Source organism: Plectropomus leopardus, chromosome 22, assembly GCF_008729295.1.
Source record: "Plectropomus leopardus isolate mb chromosome 22, YSFRI_Pleo_2.0, whole genome shotgun sequence".
NCBI classification, from domain to species: Eukaryota; Metazoa; Chordata; class Actinopteri; order Perciformes; family Serranidae; genus Plectropomus; species Plectropomus leopardus.
This window is the reverse complement of record NC_056484.1, coordinates 14,906,811-14,925,856: the sequence shown is the minus strand read 5'-3', so window position 1 is coordinate 14,925,856 and position 19,046 is coordinate 14,906,811. Positions and strand designations below refer to the sequence as shown.

General features: G+C 39.9%; 1 protein-coding gene across 1 annotated transcript; it reads right to left on the bottom strand.

The window, feature by feature from the left end:
* Positions 1–725: 725 nt before the first annotated feature.
* LOC121961364 (ATP-binding cassette sub-family D member 2-like) lies at positions 726–18,994 on the bottom strand. Its single transcript, XM_042511320.1, has 10 exons — positions 17,901–18,994; positions 16,294–16,474; positions 15,301–15,422; positions 8,235–8,397; positions 7,418–7,512; positions 5,303–5,448; positions 3,890–4,035; positions 1,699–1,783; positions 1,172–1,297; positions 726–930 (listed from the first exon to the last, which is right to left on the bottom strand). The coding sequence occupies exons 1-10, from the start codon at positions 18,843–18,845 to the stop codon at positions 726–728; spliced, it is 2,214 nt and encodes a 737-aa protein (XP_042367254.1). The 5' UTR covers positions 18,846–18,994.
* Between the last annotated feature and the right edge of the window lie 52 nt (positions 18,995–19,046).

Below are 19,046 nucleotides of genomic sequence, written 5' to 3'. Positions count from 1 at the left end.
TTCTGACCTCTCAAGACTAAGAAGTCATGTTAAGTCCAGTAAAAACTAACGTCTACGGCTAAATTGTTATGACAAATGCGGATCCAGCACAGCCCAGTATACTGGGTGTGGAATACTGCTTTGGACATATTAAGTGGCTCTATATATTAAAAGTTCTCCAGCTAAAATGCAGCTATCACCTTATTTCACTGTGAGCTACCACAACAAACAGAAACAGCCCTCTAAAAGCAGAGTAAAGTGCTATAAAACAAACAAACAAATAAATTACCCTGGTTAATCTGGATTTGTGCCACTTTGATTTGTAGCAACTTGGTTGATCTTGGAAACGATGTACGCTAAAATCAAACATTTAAAACCTATAAATGCAGTCAATGTGCGTTAAAGAGGGAATAATACTTGTGGATCCACTTCAGTCTCCTGCCTGCCACTTGTCGGGTTGGAATAGGGCAAAGGAGAGATTAAAGGAGGAGGGAGAGGAGGAAGGGGAGCTGAAAGACTGGCTGGAGCTCTACTGCATTATCGGGAGAGGCTTGGAGCAAAATAAAAAAAAATCGAAACAAGCAAAAACAATCTAAGCCTGAAAAAGCACTAACAATAACCCTACAGTTTTCTTTTTCTTTCATTGTCTCCTCCTCCTCCACCAGCCTCTTCTCTTCCTTTTCCCTGATGACTCTTTCCCCCTCCTGGCCTCCTCCTTCCCTCCCTCCCTCCTCCCTCTCTCTGTCTCACTCCTCTGCTGTTTTGAGAACAGAGTCGTCTCCCAGGATCTTGCAGAGCTCATTGAGTCGATGCTGCATCTCGGGAATGCCGGCAAGCTGGGTCTCAAGTCGCTGTTTCTCCTCGGTGAGGGAGAGGCGTGTCGCCGTGTCCAGCTGCTCGAAGCGCCAGCCTCCCTCGCCGTCAAACTGGAGCAGGTGGGTGTGGTACTTCCTGGAGGTGGAGAGGGAGAATTTAAAGTAGGATAGAGGGAGCAACAGCAGTTTTACATGATTTAATTTGGGGTTCACGATGAATTTCCGACTTCATGACGGGCTGAAATGTGAGGAATATGCATTTTTGATATTTGTATTGATAAAGAATTTCAGGAATAAGTAACACAATATATTACCATGTTATTTTGTCCCGCCCCTGTTATCAAATAGACTGAAAAATCTTACGAGATGTGACTTACCACAGTGAGGGTCTGTGTGTGATGGAGAGTAGAGAGATACCAGCATCCTTTGCGGCCTGGAAAATCTTTCCCTCTACGTCAATGCTCACAGCGCTGGTACACTCATCCAACAGTGCATATTTAGGCCTGAAGCATACAGGGGGAAACTGTTAAATAACTGGTATCAATCCAGTTAATAACTAATCATGAGAGCAATTAATAACTGATATCATCTACATGTGCAAAGTAAGAAAATTGCCAATTAAATGGCGACATGCTCATTGAGACAATGCTAACATGCTAATGCTGTAAGGTAAGGTACGATGCGATACAATAAGATATGATACAATAAGATAATACTTTATTGTCCGTTATCACAGACATTTTGGATCCTTGGATCCCCAAGCTCTCAATAATCAACATAATTGCATAAAAACAATAAAAAAAACACATAAAAAACATCTTTATGATCACCCTACAGCAGACATCAGAAATAAAACTGATGTAAACTGTCCTCAGTGTGACGGCACACAGCTGTTTCTCCTTACTTGTGATAGAACATGCGAGCCATGCCCATCCTCTGCTTCTCGCCTCCTGACAACACGTCCTTCCAGTCCAGCTCAGCGTCCCAGCCTGGAGGCAAAACAAGACGTCACACAGCCTGGAAAACACTTGCTACCAAGATGCTTTTTAAAAAAAATAGAGATATTTTATGATTATAGAAACCTGGAGGAATTATTTTCTACTTTTATCTACATCTGGATGTCTGGAACAGCATTTAGACCCTGATGGGATCCAAAAACTTTTATGAAATCTAGTCTAAGAAATGGAATACACCTATTTTATGATAGAGACATTTATAGAATCTTTTAGGCTTTAAGAAAAAAAACATAATCAAAAGTACATTTTGAGCAGTGCAATGAATAATTCAAATGTAAACAGAGAGACTCTACAGTCTGTTTTTATGTAGCTGTTATTGCCATCAGTCAGCACTTAAAGACACTTGATGTTTACTTAAAGGGTTAATGAGTCGAGCTGCACTGACTAACAGTCAAACATCTTCCTGTGACATTTTCAAAGACTTAACAGAAAATTCTCTGCAGTTATCTTATAGTGTGCCAATTTCCGAGACTGATGATCCGTGCCTGCATATGTTTAATCGCACTGCACGATCAAGACCTTTCTCAACATTTTCACAGTGCCGCCATTCATACATTAAACCCTCTGGCAGCTCGGAGCTTTGTGCAGTAATTGGTGCACAACAAAAGGCCTGTTTGTTTGGCAACGAAAGGAGAGCGGCTGCCAATTAGCCACAGACAGAAGTTTAGGCAATACTAGAAATATCCAAGTGCATAAGATCAAGTTAGTGGCTGGTACACACGAACATAACTGAGTCTGTTTGTTCTCAAAACATCAGCCAACCTGCACGCCTGTGCGGGGCAAATTTTTGCAAACATTTAAATGATTTGAAATTGTTTTACTGTTCAGGTCAAACAGAAATGGGAAAGGGAATGGGGCCTGGATATGTCTGAGGGTAACTGGAGTGATATTTGGGAGGGTCAGACTCAAAAGCCTGGTGGGAATCCTGCTAAAAAAAACATCAAACAGTATTTTGTGACACCAAAATCAAATTTGTAGAATTGGGTGCTGAGGAAAAGGATGAATGTTGGAGGTAGTGTTGTCAATGGCAGACCACTATATTTCGGGACTGCCCTCTAATATAAAGACATAAGGAACGTTATTGTATTAGAAGTCATAGTTGTCGCATTATACAAAAACCTGAACAAACTCAGGTCCAGGATGAAAACCTTTTTAAAACGCTTTTGGTTGCGAGCGAGAAAGCCATCATACAGAGGAGGTCTGCAGGCAAACCCACCGTCAAAGCCCTTTGTCTTAAAGGGACAGTTCAGATATTTTTAACTGGGGTTGACGAGGTACTTATCCATAGTCAGTGAATTACAGTAGATGCCAGTTGGCACACCCTCAGTTTGGAGAAGCAGGCTGGACCAACATGGAGGCCAAGCAATCTGCTGCTGTGGAGGGGTCAGCAACAAAACGTATTAAAAAAGCCTAAAAAAGCCCCACTAAAAAAAATCCATACCACTTTAAATGTGCGCTATATTTAAAATATTTTCTCTGCTTTACTTTAATGCCAAAATGCCATTTCTAAAGGGAAATGAAGCTGTTATAGTGCTCTCTTGCAAAACGGAAGGCTAGCACCTCCCGTGTTCACAGAGCCAAAAATGTCTGGGGCCTTTGATGAGAGCACAGAGGGGAAACTGAGGCTCCCCAGGTGTAATGGGCTGTCTGATGGAAGGGTAAAGCTGTGAAGATATTCTCAACATAGTGTACAATTGAACTGATATTGAACCGGCTTTCTTCAAACTGAGGGCACGCCAGTTGACATTTACTGTATGATTTGCACTTACTATGGATAAGCACCTATCCACTTTAAAAAATCTGAACTTTCCCTTTAAGACTACATTTGGACAAAATGGACTACATCCTCTAAGAGACGTAACCTGCTGTCTGGGTAGCTGAACAACCCCGCTAAATACCAACTTCTGGCTCCCTTGTTCTTTTATTTATTTTTTCTTCAAACTGAAAACAAAAATACAAAGAAAGTTCAAAAAATTGAAATTATTCCCACAAGTATTTTTTGTATTTTCTTCAACTTCCTATTATTACTTGAGGCACGCAGCTCTATATCTTATTAAACTGTATTTAGTAATGTCCTACCTCCCTCTCTGGTGACAATGTGGTTGAGGTTGACAATGTCCAGGATGGTGTCCAGGTCCTTGTCACTGAGGCCTCTAGCAGCCATGTCCTCCACTGAGTCTGGGTAGATCACCTGGTCCCGCAGTGAACCCATGGACATGTACGGCCTGGAGAAACACACAAACACACACACACACACACACACACACACACACACACGCAAACCTTATCCTCTGAGTGTTTCTTTGTCATTTCATTAAGTGCTGAAGACCTCACAAAGTGGGTGTATTTGTACAAAAGGGCACATCTTTAAGAACAAGAACTTAAGGAGAAAGACATCCATTACACTCCTGTTGTATCTATTGTAGACGGCGTGTTGGATTCTCTTACAGCTGCCAGGTGGCCGTCTCATCCTATGCATAAAATATTGACCGCTCTGCAGGGGGGAGTCAGCTGAGTCTGCAGCTCGAAGTATCTCTGGGTAAGATTACAGCTGATGGTTTGTCTCAGACGGGTTCAGTTCAGATTAACAGCTACGGTCCCTCTGCTGCCCTTTTTTGGAAGATTACGTGGTCTTCCTCATGCAGCGTTGATAGATGTTAAATTCTAACTCCTTATGTCATTTAATATTTTCACCATCAATTAATTACGTGATTATTTTCTCAATTAATCGAGTATGTCTGTTCAGTTCCAGCCTGGGCAACATTTTTCAGAGCCGAAGGTGGAATATTCAAATAGCTTATTTTATTCAGCCAGCTAACAGTTCAGAAGATTCAGGTGACCTTTCGTGCACGTAGTGTCCCTCTCGTCAACAGGACTTAATATATGTTTTTCAAATAAATGCACAGTTTCTTGACCACTGTGCGAAGCACTTTGTGTTACAATCTTCTTGTATGTAAAGTGCTATACAAATAAAGTCTGATTGATTGATTTGGCCTGCAGCTTGTGCTAATTTCCACCCCTAGTTTATGGCTGTATTAGGCGTAAGAATACGCCACACAGAGTTCTTAAACCAGTGATTTTTACACACTTTACAGTACCAGTGATCTGTGTTGTCACCGTAACGACTAACAACAATTTTCTTTTGTATTAATCAAATGACCACATCAAGTAGTCAAACGACATTTCTGTCCATTCTATTTTTATTAATAATGCTTAACTTACTGTCCAATGACCGTAATACCAAGAGACGTTTAATAAAAAAATGTATTGTAATTGAAAGTATTTTAAGTCTTGTCTGGGTGGTAAATATTTCACAGTGGCCAGAGCTCTGGTTTCTCTTAGTAAGCCACATACACACAGTCACACAGGTCCTGTTACAATGGATTAGATTACTGGAAGGCTCACCAGTACAACGATCAAACCCAGCAGTTGCTTTGTTACAACTCACCGCTCTGGGATATTAGAATAAGTAATGTGTGAAAGTGTGTGTACCTCTGAGGGATGTAGAACATATGTTGAGGCGAGGGTTTGTATAGGCGGCCGCCATAGACGGGCCACAAGCCGCTGAGGATCCTGAACAGAGAGCTTTTCCCACAGCCATTAGGCCCCGTGATCAATAGGTGCATCCCCTCTTCTACCTGAAATAGAGAGGGAATTTATTAGAATGAACAGAACCTCAGTGTAATTAAAAGAAACATTAAGATATAAAGCCCTGGGGAGAGACAGCGCATGATGACTCAACATTACACACAGAAGATCTGAAATGTCAACACAGGAAAAGTTTCAAAATTCTCCTCAGAGATCCTTGCTTTTTTAACAGAACACACTGCGTTTTAAGTTGTTTGTTCTCCAGCTCTGAGAATGAATCATTCTGAGCTATCGCTGGAAGTCAAAACTGTTTGGAGATGTCACGAAATTCCTCTAGTTTGCCTGCAGCTATCAGGGTAACGGAGCAGGAGTGGCAATGGAAAAAAAAAGTGCAGAGGCGATCAAAATAAAAAGGAAACAGCAGGGTAAAAAAAAAAGTTACATTTATTGTCATGTTCTGAATCTATATCTAATGCAATGCTTAACACCATCAGTCTCACACAGTATAAAAGCAGTTTCACTTATATATTTATGCTATGAGAAACAGGAAGGAACATTCGGTGCATTATATTTATATATAGTGTTAACCTTCTGGGCACAGTGTCAACAGATTTTCCTGCTGTCTACCAGCTCTGTATCTGCAGGTGTATTGACCTCAAATCAGCAGTCAAAGCCATTGAACGCTACTCAAAAGCATTGTACCCACAGGAAACTTTTTTTTTTTAAATTGAGGCCAGGGAGGTTTTGATCTTCCGCTAAAGCTTCAACCACCTGTTAAAACTGCTATATGTCAAAGACACATTGTTCTGACATCACTTTTAGATCAACTTTAAAGCCAGCTTTGAGGAGCTGAAAAGCAAGGCTCAGAGAGGGAAAAAAACAGAACATGCAGTGAGTGTTACAAGGATAAAAATGTAGACAGTGCGTGTCTATCCATAGGCAGCCCCTCTGGAGAGACATGACACACAGTGCATTACATGTCCTGTTAATAATTTCAAATGTTCCACAAGTACCACTTTACTCTTTTGTCAGCCCTTATCTGTAATTTTAAGCACCACAATATCCTCTCCAGCTCATTACAGTAGCCAAAGGCTTTAGGGGAAGCAACATGTTGACACCCAAAGGATATATTTGTTTCTTAATGAGACTCCAGAGGATCGTCATGAACGTTAATAAACTCCACACAGACCAAAAAAAAACCCTCAGGAAGGATGATGGTAGAGAAGGGTTTGGTGAACATTTGAAACTGAGCACCTGGAAATATATCAGTTCCCATTAATGTGTAATAAGTGGAGTTTGGTGCTGAAATAGGGATTAAATGATCTAGCTGTTTCTCATGTGTTGAAGTTTATTCTAACTAGAAAAGAGTACAGCAGATAAGAGCTTTATAGTAGACAGAATCACAATTTTGTTTTCAGCTTCTGCGTCCAAAACATGTGTCGCATACATAAAAACAGAGTTGCAAACTCATCAGGGGTGAAAAAGTTGACAAAGATTTTAATTTTTTATATCAGCTTTAAAATGTGGATTTTGAATTTTTAGCATCATGGTATAAACTCATTCTAAAATTAATGTAGTCTTACTGCAACAGAAATAATGTAAAGAGCAAATCAGTTCAGGGCACAAAAAAAACAGCAGCTACGTTGCAGCTAAAAAAAACAGCAGGCAGTCAAAAAACTGACCCCATTTAGATCCCCATAACTCTCCTTGCACCCCATTTCAAAAACTCATTGGATCTACACAAATCTCTCAAATGACCTATTGTGGATTCCATAGATTTATTTTATCAAAGATGCCAAAGAAGCAACACAGTACATAAAATAAGCAGATTGGTTGGGTTTAAATACTGTATATATCTTCAGTTACATCAGAAATATTTGACATTTCTCCGTAATTGAAATCAATCCCCAGTTGTGTAAATGATTATTTTCAGTGCAATATCTCAGTGATTTGGTTCATAGAAACAAGAATATGGCAGAATACAAATGCCCAAAAGAGAATAGAGTGGAGCTGTCTCACCTTGACATTCAGGCAAGACACTACCACATCCCCATTCGGCGTAATTATCGGGACATCCGCACACACGATGCCATTGTCCACATCTATCACTTCACCTGACGAGACAAGAGAGACAAAGACAGACAAATAAACACAATGAGTCTATAAGAGCAGAAGTTGAGGATTAGACTGTTGATGTACAAACATGGCCATGAATGGGATAATACCTACAGAGCAGGAATTATGGGGTTACAAATAAACAAATCCCTGTTTGCCACTTCACTTATCTCTTAGCTTAACTGTGCTCTCTAACAGGAGATTCACTCTGGGGTCAAACGGACATTTACACAAGAATGTTTTTATGCAATGATTCAAACCTTTGCCCTTTATACTGTTGAATGGGCGTAATATCCTGCTAGTGATCTAGGAATTTATAATGCTTATGCAAGTTGCTCCACATAAGGAATTGGTTATATCATATCAATAAAATGTGGGCAGAAACTAAAAGTGTATCTTATACGTGTTGTGTGAATATTTCCTGTTTAGTTGTTGTTAGGACTAATTTGAATATGAAAATAATTGTGGAAATACAGGCAAAAAATAAACAGTGGATGTAACACTGACTGTAACACTGACTACAGTTTGGCTTTAGTTGGGGTTACTTAAGTGCACACAATGCAATGTGACTAACCACCAAACTAGCTTACTCAGACAGCAGAAGTGGTAAAAGTTTGCCCAACATGGCAACAGGAACCAAATGTGACAACCTGTTTCTTTCTTTCAGTTTATTTTAACACAGGAGGGAGTGCTGGTGTGTGCAGGGCAGAACAAGACCTACCCTTTATCTCCAGTGGTCCATCTATGTGCATTTCGGGCTTGCTCTTCTTCTCTGTTCCAGTTGTGGCTGACACAGAGGAGCGCTTGTAAACGCCCCTCTGGACGTCCTCGAACACCACAAACATGTTGTGGACCCGTGCAGTGTAGCCCGCCAGCTCTGTGACCTGATCAACAAACACACATGGGGTCAAAGGTCATTACTGGGTAAAGTCAAAGAAATGTTAGGGTGACCCAAGAGAGGATAAGGCAATGATACAGGTCACGGTCATGGCCACGTGCTGATAGTGATTCTCAACCAGGGGGAATTCTGCACACACCAGAGCTACAGGCAAAAATTGTAGAGCATCCAATCACTTGAAAAAAATAGCAATTACAATGTGATTATAAATTATTTTATTGAGTCACCTGTGACACTTAAACCACTGAGTTTAGTTATTGTTATGTTTTCTGTAGCAAGCAGGTGGGGGTGTGCAGTAAGCTAAAAGTAATGCTAATGATGCTTTAAATAGCTAAAAATGAATAATTCAAATTGTTAACTAAATTGCTAAACTGTTAAAATGGATAAAAATAATGGATGAATGGAAATGTTAAAATAGTCAGCTTCAAGTAATGTACAAATGGTTGAAATAGTTAGATAAAAAGGATGGCTTTTGTTAAAACAGTTAGCTGAAAGGAAAAAAAATGGTTGAAAAAGCTAGCTAAAAGTAATGCAAAAATGGTTAAAATATTTAGCTAAAAGTAATGGATACATTTAAAGTAAGAAAATAAGTCAAAATAATTAGCTTAAAGGGTTGGCTACTGTTGAAATAGTTAAAAACAACGGATAAATATAGTTAGCTAAAAATAATTTAAAAATGGTTGAAATAGTTAGCTAAAAGTAATGCATAAATGGTTGAAATATCTAGCTAAAAGTAACTGATACATTTAAAGTAAGAAATAAGCTAATAAGCTAATAGCTAAAAGGGGTGGCTAACATTGAAATAGTTAGCTAAAAGCAAAGGATAAATATAGTTAGCTGAAAATAATATTGGTAATTAATGGTTGAAACAGCTAAAAGTAATGGATAAATAAATGGTTGAAATAATTAACTGAGTGAAAACTAAAATAAAATATTTAGCTTAAAGGAATGGATATTTTGAAGAAATAGCTAAAAGTAATGAGTGGTTGAAACAGATAGCTAACATACAATTAGCAGTTTAAATAATTGATAAATAGTTAAAATTGCTAAATGTAATGGATCTATTACAACACAATGGTTGGAAACACTTGTTTGTGTCGGTGAGCGGGTAATAATGTATAACAGTATTTATACAAAGCAGATGCTGCTGCTGTGAATCTGCTGTTTGGACTGTAATTTCTAGACTGTATACTCGTGGATCAAATATAATCTCTCAGAGCTGTGTGTTCTTTTGCATTTGTTTACAGTGTGTTGCATAAGCAAACAAATTCACTATGCAACACACACAAAACCACACACACACCTGAAAACCTTCTTTACATAATGTGCAGTAGTCTTTGATAGATGGGTCAATGAAAAAGTATTTTAAAAAATTTAAATCAAGATAAAACAAACAGAATATATTAAAATGTGATAACAGTTGGAAGATGAAAAAAAGCAACTGAAATGATTTTTACGGCACAAAATGGTGTTGACACAAGAATAACACAACATACATTAAGGCATACGAGGAAAAGGAGCAAAACAAATATCTTTATAAGCGGCATAGTGTTCTGAAACTCCTAAGCACTATAAAGAGGAATGAAACAGGATAAATCACCCTCTTGCTTTGGCTTCAGTGCTGCACCCTGCAGCGGGACAGTGCAGGCTATTGACACAGCTTGATTGTATTAAAAAACAAACACCAATTCTGGGAATTCTTGGACACCATGTGCGGCTTTAGAGATGTGACTGCCTCAAAGAAGAAAGAATCAAAACACAAATGAAATGTGGCAAAAAGAAGAGACAGATAGGAGAAGAGTGGAGGACTGAATGTGTAAAATGAAAGAAATGTAAATGTTTAAAATAGCTTCAACCACTTATTGAAATATAGCAGATCAGAGATAATAAAACATGATCCCCTCTGCTGTATGGAAGAAATACCAAAAGCCTCCCTTATCTACATTAATAAAAAAAATGGTTAATGGTAAAATATAGCCCTAAACTTTTCCACCTTCAAACGTAACAACAGGCCCTTTACAACTCAGAAAAGGTAAAATTTGTAATCATAACAGTGATATTTTTCTACTATTATTCAGCATGGATCTAAAGATACAAAAACAAGTGATATAACAGGGTTAGTCACATCCTTTTGTTAGTTTGCTTCTCTCTCTCTCGTCTCTGAACAAATCTATTGAAAATAGATCCATAAGTGTTTCGCTAAAAGCAAACAATCATCACTTTGATAGTTGTTAAATCATTGATAGATAAGTGCTTCACAGATATGCATTACAGTGAATTATTCACTACAGCAGTTTGCTTTTTATATTATCATAAATTGAAAATGGGCTATTTTTGGCTACTGGCAAAAGTCAAACAGCATTTATAGCTCTATTAACAGCATTTATCTTTTTGTTTTTGAATACTGGAATGACTTATGTGCTAGCTGTCAGATTTGCCGAAATTGCTATTTGATTTACAAATAGCAATTGATTTACAACTCCCACAAACCATCTTTATTTTGTCTCTCTACTTATACATGGGAAAAGCAATAGAATAAGTGGTCAGCCCACTCTGAAATTATTGGAATCCATCCTTTGCAACACATTCATGCAGAAACAAATAGTATGCAAATACTGTGCAAAATAACAATTAATATCCATAATCCTTACAAGAACTATCCCCCAAACCTATCCTTGCACCACCAACTGAAGTAAGTGTGTTTATCACAAGCTACAAAACTACCAGCTGAAACATGCAAAACCTTTCTTACAACAAATAAAAACAACATTGTGCCTAAGAAGTCCAAAAGACCTTAGGGCTCCAAAAAAGGTGCTAAATTCAGTAAACAGGTGTGTCCTGCAGTGGTTCTTGAGCATATATAAGCAGATTCATGATAAATCCGACCAATATTTGATAACTTTTCAATCCCATTTGCCTAAAAAGTGTCGGAGCACATGGTGCGAGGGAAAGTGAGAGAGATGCAAAAGTGAGGGCTGACAGATCAACAGATGGAGGATTACTCACAGCTAGGCTAAGCCCCACGGGAAGGAAAGAGCTCTGGACACACACACACACACACACACACACACACACGCACACACACACACACACACACTCTCACACAAACACCAGGATTCACTGCTGGCTGACCTATAGTGACATGAGGGTGGCAGCAGAATCAATCTTCAGGAACTGATGCTTATAAAAGTGTCTCTGTTCAGTTTCTTTCCTGATATCTGAAGTTGGGCTGCAACTAAAGATTCTTTTCATTGTTAATGAATCTGCACATTATTTTTTCAATTATTGTATTGTCAATAAAATGTCAGAAAATAATGGGATGCCCTGCGTAAATTCCTAAAGCCAAAGGAACGTCTTCAAATGCTGTATTTTATGCAACCAACACAAAGCTATTCAGTATATTATCATCCATAAAAATCAAAAGATTCTAACGTTTAAACACCATGAAACCAGCATGTTTGTCTTTTTTTCTTAAAAAAAATCATTAAACTGATTATCAGATATTAATAGTTGCCATTCATCTTCCGCTGATTTACTGATTGACTGATTGTTGCAGCTCATCTAATGCAGTCTAAAACATCACACGGACTCAGCTGCAGTTTTGTACCAGTCTTGCAGACCTCATGTAGTTCCATTCATACTATAACTCGAGGTCCCCGTCGGTCTGGTGTACCAAGCATGCACACCGATCCGCACTTCATTCCACCTGTCCTGGCTATTTCTGTATTCCTTTAAAGACATATAATATTAATGTGGGCAACAGCAGTTCTACTCGCACAACCTCTCTTCAGGACTAGATGCCAACATTTGATTTCTTCTGCTTCTTCTTAGAAAACCACCTAAAGGTGCATACGCCACCAACTGGACTGCAGTGTGGGACAGGAAATCACGTACTGTAAACTGAGCATGAATACAGTCAGTGCAGACATTAATTTTGGGCTGTGCGCAACACGGAAAGTATGTAGCACTTATCAGGAGACAAACTTCACTCAGTTGCGTGTCAAAAATCTAATATTTACTTCAACACATTAATAAATAAATTGGATTGCACTGTCCCGAATTCCATTTTAGGGTCTTCACAGCTTCAGTGATTATTACTTGCAAATATTTGAAGCTTCGACAGGCTGTGATGAGACATGGGGTGGTGTGGGTAATAGTAATCATATTCATATATGGCGCTTATCAAACACCTGAACCAAACCTGACTTTGGTGGGACTTAGCACCACTGCATGTGTGTAGGAGGGAGAGAACAGAAGGTGGACTATTGCAAGCAATATTTCTTTAAGTTATTAGTAATTTGGAATGCCGCAGGTCGGGTCACATCTTTTTTCCTCAAGAAAAACAGCTTCACTGTCAAGGTTTTGTCCACCGGCCACTGTGGCTGGTGGATTCCAAACTCTACTAGACACTCAATAGATTACCATTGTTTCTTTTGGCTGGTGAGTGATGCAAATCTAACAGCCACTTGCATATTTTACCAGCATTTGGCTGCTGGCTGGTTCATCTCATCTGTTCCTTTTCCTCGTCGGACTGCCAATTTAATGCTTGAAACGGGGGTTGATGACTGTGCTGAGAACACTAGCCTCATTCGTATTTGACACTTGCTTCCTTTTAATTTCAGATCAACTTTAAATGCGAATATGCTGCACTGATGTAACTATTTTACATATCATCACTGACAACAAATTTTAAATCTGTGAAAAAAACAACAATAACCACAGAAAGCAAATACGGAGAGCTTAACTCCAGACGAGGATAGCAAAGGCCTTCCATGAACAATAAAAAAAGCAGAGTCTACAAGATGAGTAACAAACTCGGTTGAGCACGTACGTGTCATAGGGCCATCTAACCACTCCCACAACAAACAAACACAGTGTGCACTCATATTAAACTGTTTGGAGGCATGACAAAGGCATACAGCTAAAGGAATGTGCTCCATCCCTGCTGCCTGTTAATAAATTGCACACGCGCTCTCTTGCACATCTCGTGGCCTTGCTTGCAGGGGCTTGCTGCTGCACATGTGACGACACTGTACTCAACACACATTCAGACCAGCGCTGAATGCAGGCTAAAACTTGTATCCTCCAGGGATGTGTATGGAGCCAGAGACTCCCAGTAAAATGACAGTCGTGACAGTGTGCTCTTCCACCGATTTGCACGTGACTGAAATAAAATGATTCTCTTGGAACTGGCTCGTGTTTACAGCAGTCTGAGCCTTCTGTATATTTTTAAAACCAGGCTAGTGTGTGCCTGCCCCTGCGAATTCTGGTGTGAGTGAAGTGGCACAATGGGAAGTTTTTGAGAGGAGTGACTCACACTTAAAGAAGCAGGACAACAACCCACTAGCACTCTTATACAAGTTAAGATTCCACCTCTTCACCACAAGCACATAAAGACGAGAAGCTCACCTGACCCTTGCTCAAATACCACGCATGTTACCAAGGAAATTACTTGAAAAAGTAGATCCCAAAAGCAGACAAGTAGAAACCAGCTGTACTGCAATTTCACCACAAGTGTGCTGCAGCCAAATCCTCTTATAGACTTCAAAATGCAGCCTGGGAGAGAGAGAATGCATGAATGGGTCTTGCTATTTTTTTTGGATTAAAATGCAACGAGAGATCAGGGATTTGGCCCTCGATGAACGAGGCCTTTCATTCAGCGATTCTTTGCTTTTTCAGTCAGTGCTCAAGTAAATTCCCGTGCATGCATGGTAAGCTTCACACAGGGAGAGTCGAGAGAGGTGGATATACAGTACGCATCTGTCAATCGTTCGGCCAATCTGTGCATTCATCCAACCAGCCAGCCATCTGTCCGACCACTTGTCTGTTCAAACCCGGGCCAATGAAGTGACCTTACCACTCATGCTTATACATCTGTCCATCATGTGAATATCTAAGCCTGACAAAATTACAGTAAAACCATAATTCATAGCATATAATATTGTATTAAACATGCTGCACAACTTACGACCATCAGTAGTGAGCTGGATAATGATAATGATGAATGATAATAATAAATATTTTCGTTGTTGTTTAATCTGAGGAATCATTTCTTGATGAATTGGTTAATTGTTTGGCCTTTTTAATGTAAAAAAAAATATAATAAAAAAATACTGGAAAAATTCTTCAAAATTTCCCAAATCTCAAAGTGAGGCCTTGAAATGTCCAAAATTTAAATAGATTTAATTAAAAATGTAATTAAAAAATGAGTAACGCCAAATATATTCTCATTGAAGAAGCTGTTTTCTGCTTGAAAAATGACTTGATGACTACCTGATTATCAAAACAATTCGCGAATCATTTTCTGCCCGACAACAAATTAATATTTAATTAACCAGTTATTTTCTGCTCTAAACAAGTGTGCAATGCAGTTATCAAGACAGCTGCATTCAAAGGTGGGTTGAAAAGCCAAATGACATAATAAAACATAGGCTTATAAATCTGAACTGCTATTATTTATCACTTTTATTATTACCAACATGTATTTTCTATATTTATCATTATTTTTTTCAGTCCTCCTCTCTCCTGTGTCTTCTTTATGAACTACAAATAAACACACACTCATGCACATACACACAAGTGCCCCACATTAACAACAACTGCTTTGCAATCCCAATATTGCTATAGGTGATGCATATTTTGTCTTGCAGCCTGTATGTGTCAATCAGCTGTATTTGCAGTGATGAAACTTTGTGTTTGTTTGTTTGTTTTTACACTCTTTGTGTTGGTATATCCAGTAAGAAAGAAGCATTTTATTTTGAAATATGAAGTGAAACACCTCTTAAACAGAGACATAGAAAGCTCAAATGAAGAAGAAGTGGTTCCTCTCAGACAAAGACACACTTCCCTCCAGCGGAGCTACATGTACTTCAGCATGTGGCGTCCTCACCTCTTTGTAGGAGGACATGATCCTCTCAATGGCGTCGGCTCCTGATGCCAGCAGGTTACGGGCGGTGGTGAAAGCCTCTGTCCTCTCGCTCACCATCACCTGCGTGTGCCCGTCTGCTGTTTCTAGACAGAGGAAAGACAGATAATGGACAGAGGAGAGAGTGAGACGACTGATGTAAGAGCCTCTGGCACTACAGACATATTTATTTTATATTTCTTTTCACTCTAAAATCTTGGTACTGCGTCTAAAAATAGCTTGTTGCTCCACATTCCCCGAATCAGAGCTAAACTAGGAAAACTGTCACTCTTACAATTCACCTGAAATAATCTGAAAAGGAACTTAAACTTGGACACTCTTTCACCATTGGGGCTGTTTAAATGCTTTATTTTAGATCTTGTTTTAATTGAGTGTATTTTTTTTAAATTATACCTCTACACCATAACATGTTTGTTATCCTGTATTTTTATTTTTTGCTATTGCTATTGTAACTCCTACTTGTTTGCTTGTCGTTTTTTTTTAATGTCTTCGTTCATGTTCGGCATCACCGAAAATAAGGTTCGACTAAATTTAAGCAACAACACTGATCAACCTTCCATTAAGCTGAAGAAATAGTGTCTTTTCGCTGTGAGAGCGTCGACAAAGTATTCTCACACTACCTGCGAGCATTAGAATAGCATGGAAATAAGTGATTTAAATATCAGCAGTGACACTGGAACAATGGCACAGCAGTAGTGCTCAGCAGACAACAAAGACTCAGTTATCGTTTTATTTTTGATGCAACTGAAATGTCATCAGGGATGTGTGGGAGGCAAATACCGTTCTCACACATGCTAATCAGCCCCTGGAAGCAGTAGCTGTTGGTTTGGAGGTGCTAATGACCCTCGTGTGTACTGAGAAATGTGCTTACAATGATTATAGTGGTGCAAAAAAAGTGTACTGCACACAAGATACAAGATCCCTGTGACAAACCGGGCCACCTCAAGGCCTTCTTACTGTTGTCAGCGAAGCCGGTGGCTGTGATGATGGGCACGGCCACCATGACGAGCCCGCTGCCGCTCCACACGTACTTCATGAGGAACTGCTCGATCATGATGTACCAGAGACGCTTTGACAGGATCAGGTTCATCTGGTCCGCCAGAGCCCGGTAACATTTCTGCAGCTGACGCATCTCCACCTGCAAATGCAAATGTTACTTCAGTCAAAGGAAGTAGAATTGAGAAAATGCATTCAAGAGTATTAAGTATTAAAAAAATAACCGCTGTTCTGTCAGTTGGATAATTGATTAATCAGCTGTACTTGTATAAACTCTTTGGTAATTTAATGTAGAACAAAACTGTATAAACTCTTCTTATGTTTTTTGATGCAAAAAAATCTCAATTTGTAAAGTAACTTGTAACTAAGCCGTCAGATAAATGTAGTGAAGTTAAAAGTACAATGTGAAATTTAGCGGACTAAAAGTATGCACTGGCATGAAAAGAAAATATAAAAGTACAAGTACCTCAAATGTGAACCGAAGTACAGTAAGTAAATGTACCTCATCACATTCCACCAGTGCATTTTGGAAACATGAATTTAGATTGTGTTCTCCTTTAATCTAAGATTAAAACATAAAACTGAAGTCATCATCAGCTCCTGCTGGTGTGCAAAGATCAATCAGATTACACTCATGTACACGTTATGACACTGTTTGAACTTTGTTGCTGGATTTAGTTAATCATACTCATATTTCATGTTTACAACTAGATTTTACTTGTAGAAATAGCAAAGAAAGTTTTGAATGTTCATATTTGTCTAATACAGTTAACCGATCCATGTGGGCGTTCAGACTGTGTGTGTGACACTGGGTCATGTGGTCTAATAATGATCTCTTAATGGTGAATATAGATTTGCTTTGTAGTTGTATTCTATTGTGAGTGCTCATAATTGAATTACGATCATATTATTGGCTGTAATATTGCTGCATGTCTGCCGCAACAAATGCAACCTCTATATCAGCAAGACTGAACTTAGAGCCTGCGGGCCAAATTCTGGTCCCCCATAGGGAGCCAGGTGGCCTCCCAAACACTTTCTGATTCTAAATAAAAATAAAGTGATTCACACTAATTGTTTTTGTAGTTTTAGTATACGTAAGGTGCTAGAGCGCATAAAACAGTGTCAAAATGGAGCCTGTTTATCAAAAGTGGAGGATTCCCTGCACCATCCAGACAGGGGTCCAAGCTTTGCCCCTAATGTCCCAAAATCCTAGACATTTCCTAAAACCCTGGTAAAGTGCTAAGATTTTAGAAAAGTCCTAAAATTCAAGTAATGTGCAAAAAACCTAAAAATGTGCTAAAATCTTGGAAATGTCCTTATCAAAAAATCCTAGAAACATCCGAAAAAAAACTAGAAACGTCCTAAAAATCCTAATCACATCTTTCAACCATTTTAGAAAATGTCCTTAAATCCTACAACAATGTCCTAAAATCTTTGAAATGTTGCAAAAATCCTAGAAATATCTGTGGTTGCTGCAGCTGGCCCTTGACCTTCAGTCATTTTGCAAAAGTGGCCCCCAAGCAAAGCAGGTTGAGTATCCCTGTATGTCCGCCTCCGGCCCTGCATACCTTGTGTCCCCTGTAGAAAGCAATCTCCTCTGCATTTGCAATGATCCTGGAGTGCACATAGCGCAGGTAGCCTTTCCTGTGAGCCTCCTCGGCCACCAGCTTGCCAAATTTGGGCGAGCAGGCACGCAGGACCTTAGCCGTGGCAAAGACCACCAGCCCGGCCAGCAGGGTGGGCCCGCTGGCGTTGGCCCCCCTGGACCTGGCGGTCTGTATGAGCGTGTAGGAGGTGAGCATCACGTCCAGGATGGGCTTTGTGAGGTTGGAGTAGAGGTGGGCCACGGACTGGGAAAACATCATGACATCCTCGGTGAGAGACTGGTCCGGGTTGGCGAGTCTCCCGTCCATGTTGCTGACTCTGTAGTAGGTCTGATCGGTGAAGTAGGTCCGGTAGGCATGGTCCACCAGCCGCGTGCGGAAGGCCAGAGCCAGTTTGCACTCCAGGTACCGGATGGCGCTGTTGACGAACGTGGCCGGGATGGCAATGAGGAGCCATTTCATCAGCTGGATGATGAAGCTCTTGGGCTCCTTCTCCACTATCGTCTTTACTATCTTTCCATCCAAACTGGCCACGTAAATAGACAAAAACGTCCTGGATATCAGCGCCACCGAGTGCAAGGAGAGCAAACCCAGCTCTTTGGACACAAGCTTAGGGAAGAGGATTTTACCAAGTTCGAGGATCTGCTTAAAAAATTCCGCATTTACCCCGGGGGATGTCTTCTTCTGATCCGCGGCGCATATCCGTGTTTTTACCGAACAAGTGGAGCCGTTTTCCGCCTTTGATATTTTGCGATTATTCCTCGGAGCTTTGTTTTTGCTGAGCTGCTTGCAGATGATGGGGTACAGTGTTTTGACCCCGTAAGCGGCAGCCGCAAGAAACACGGCTCGCTTCGCCGCAGCCGTGCGGTCCCATTTTACTTTGGACGCCGCATCGAGGATGTTGGACATTTTTCAACCGTTAGTCGTCTCTGCTGACGATCCGTACTACACCCATCCCCCAAACCCGACTCACCGCGTCGACATAAATACAGAGAAGGACTTCTGCTGGTAGGATTGATGTGAAGCGAGCGCGATACATGATGTACCGCTACATCCTGCTCTTTTTTTTGTACCAGCGTCAAGCGATAAAAACTACAAATGTTTTACTTC

Coding starts and splice junctions, on each gene's coding strand:
- LOC121961364 (XM_042511320.1), bottom strand. CDS start 18,845: ATGTCCAACATCCTCGATGCGGCGTCCAAAGTAAAATGGGACCGCACG. Junction 15,423..16,293: donor CACCGGCTTCGCTGACAACA/GTAAGAAGGCCT, acceptor TCCTCTGTCTAG/AAACAGCAGACGGGCACACG. Junction 1,784..3,889: donor CATTGTCACCAGAGAGGGAG/GTAGGACATTAC, acceptor TTTTGCCTCCAG/GCTGGGACGCTGAGCTGGAC.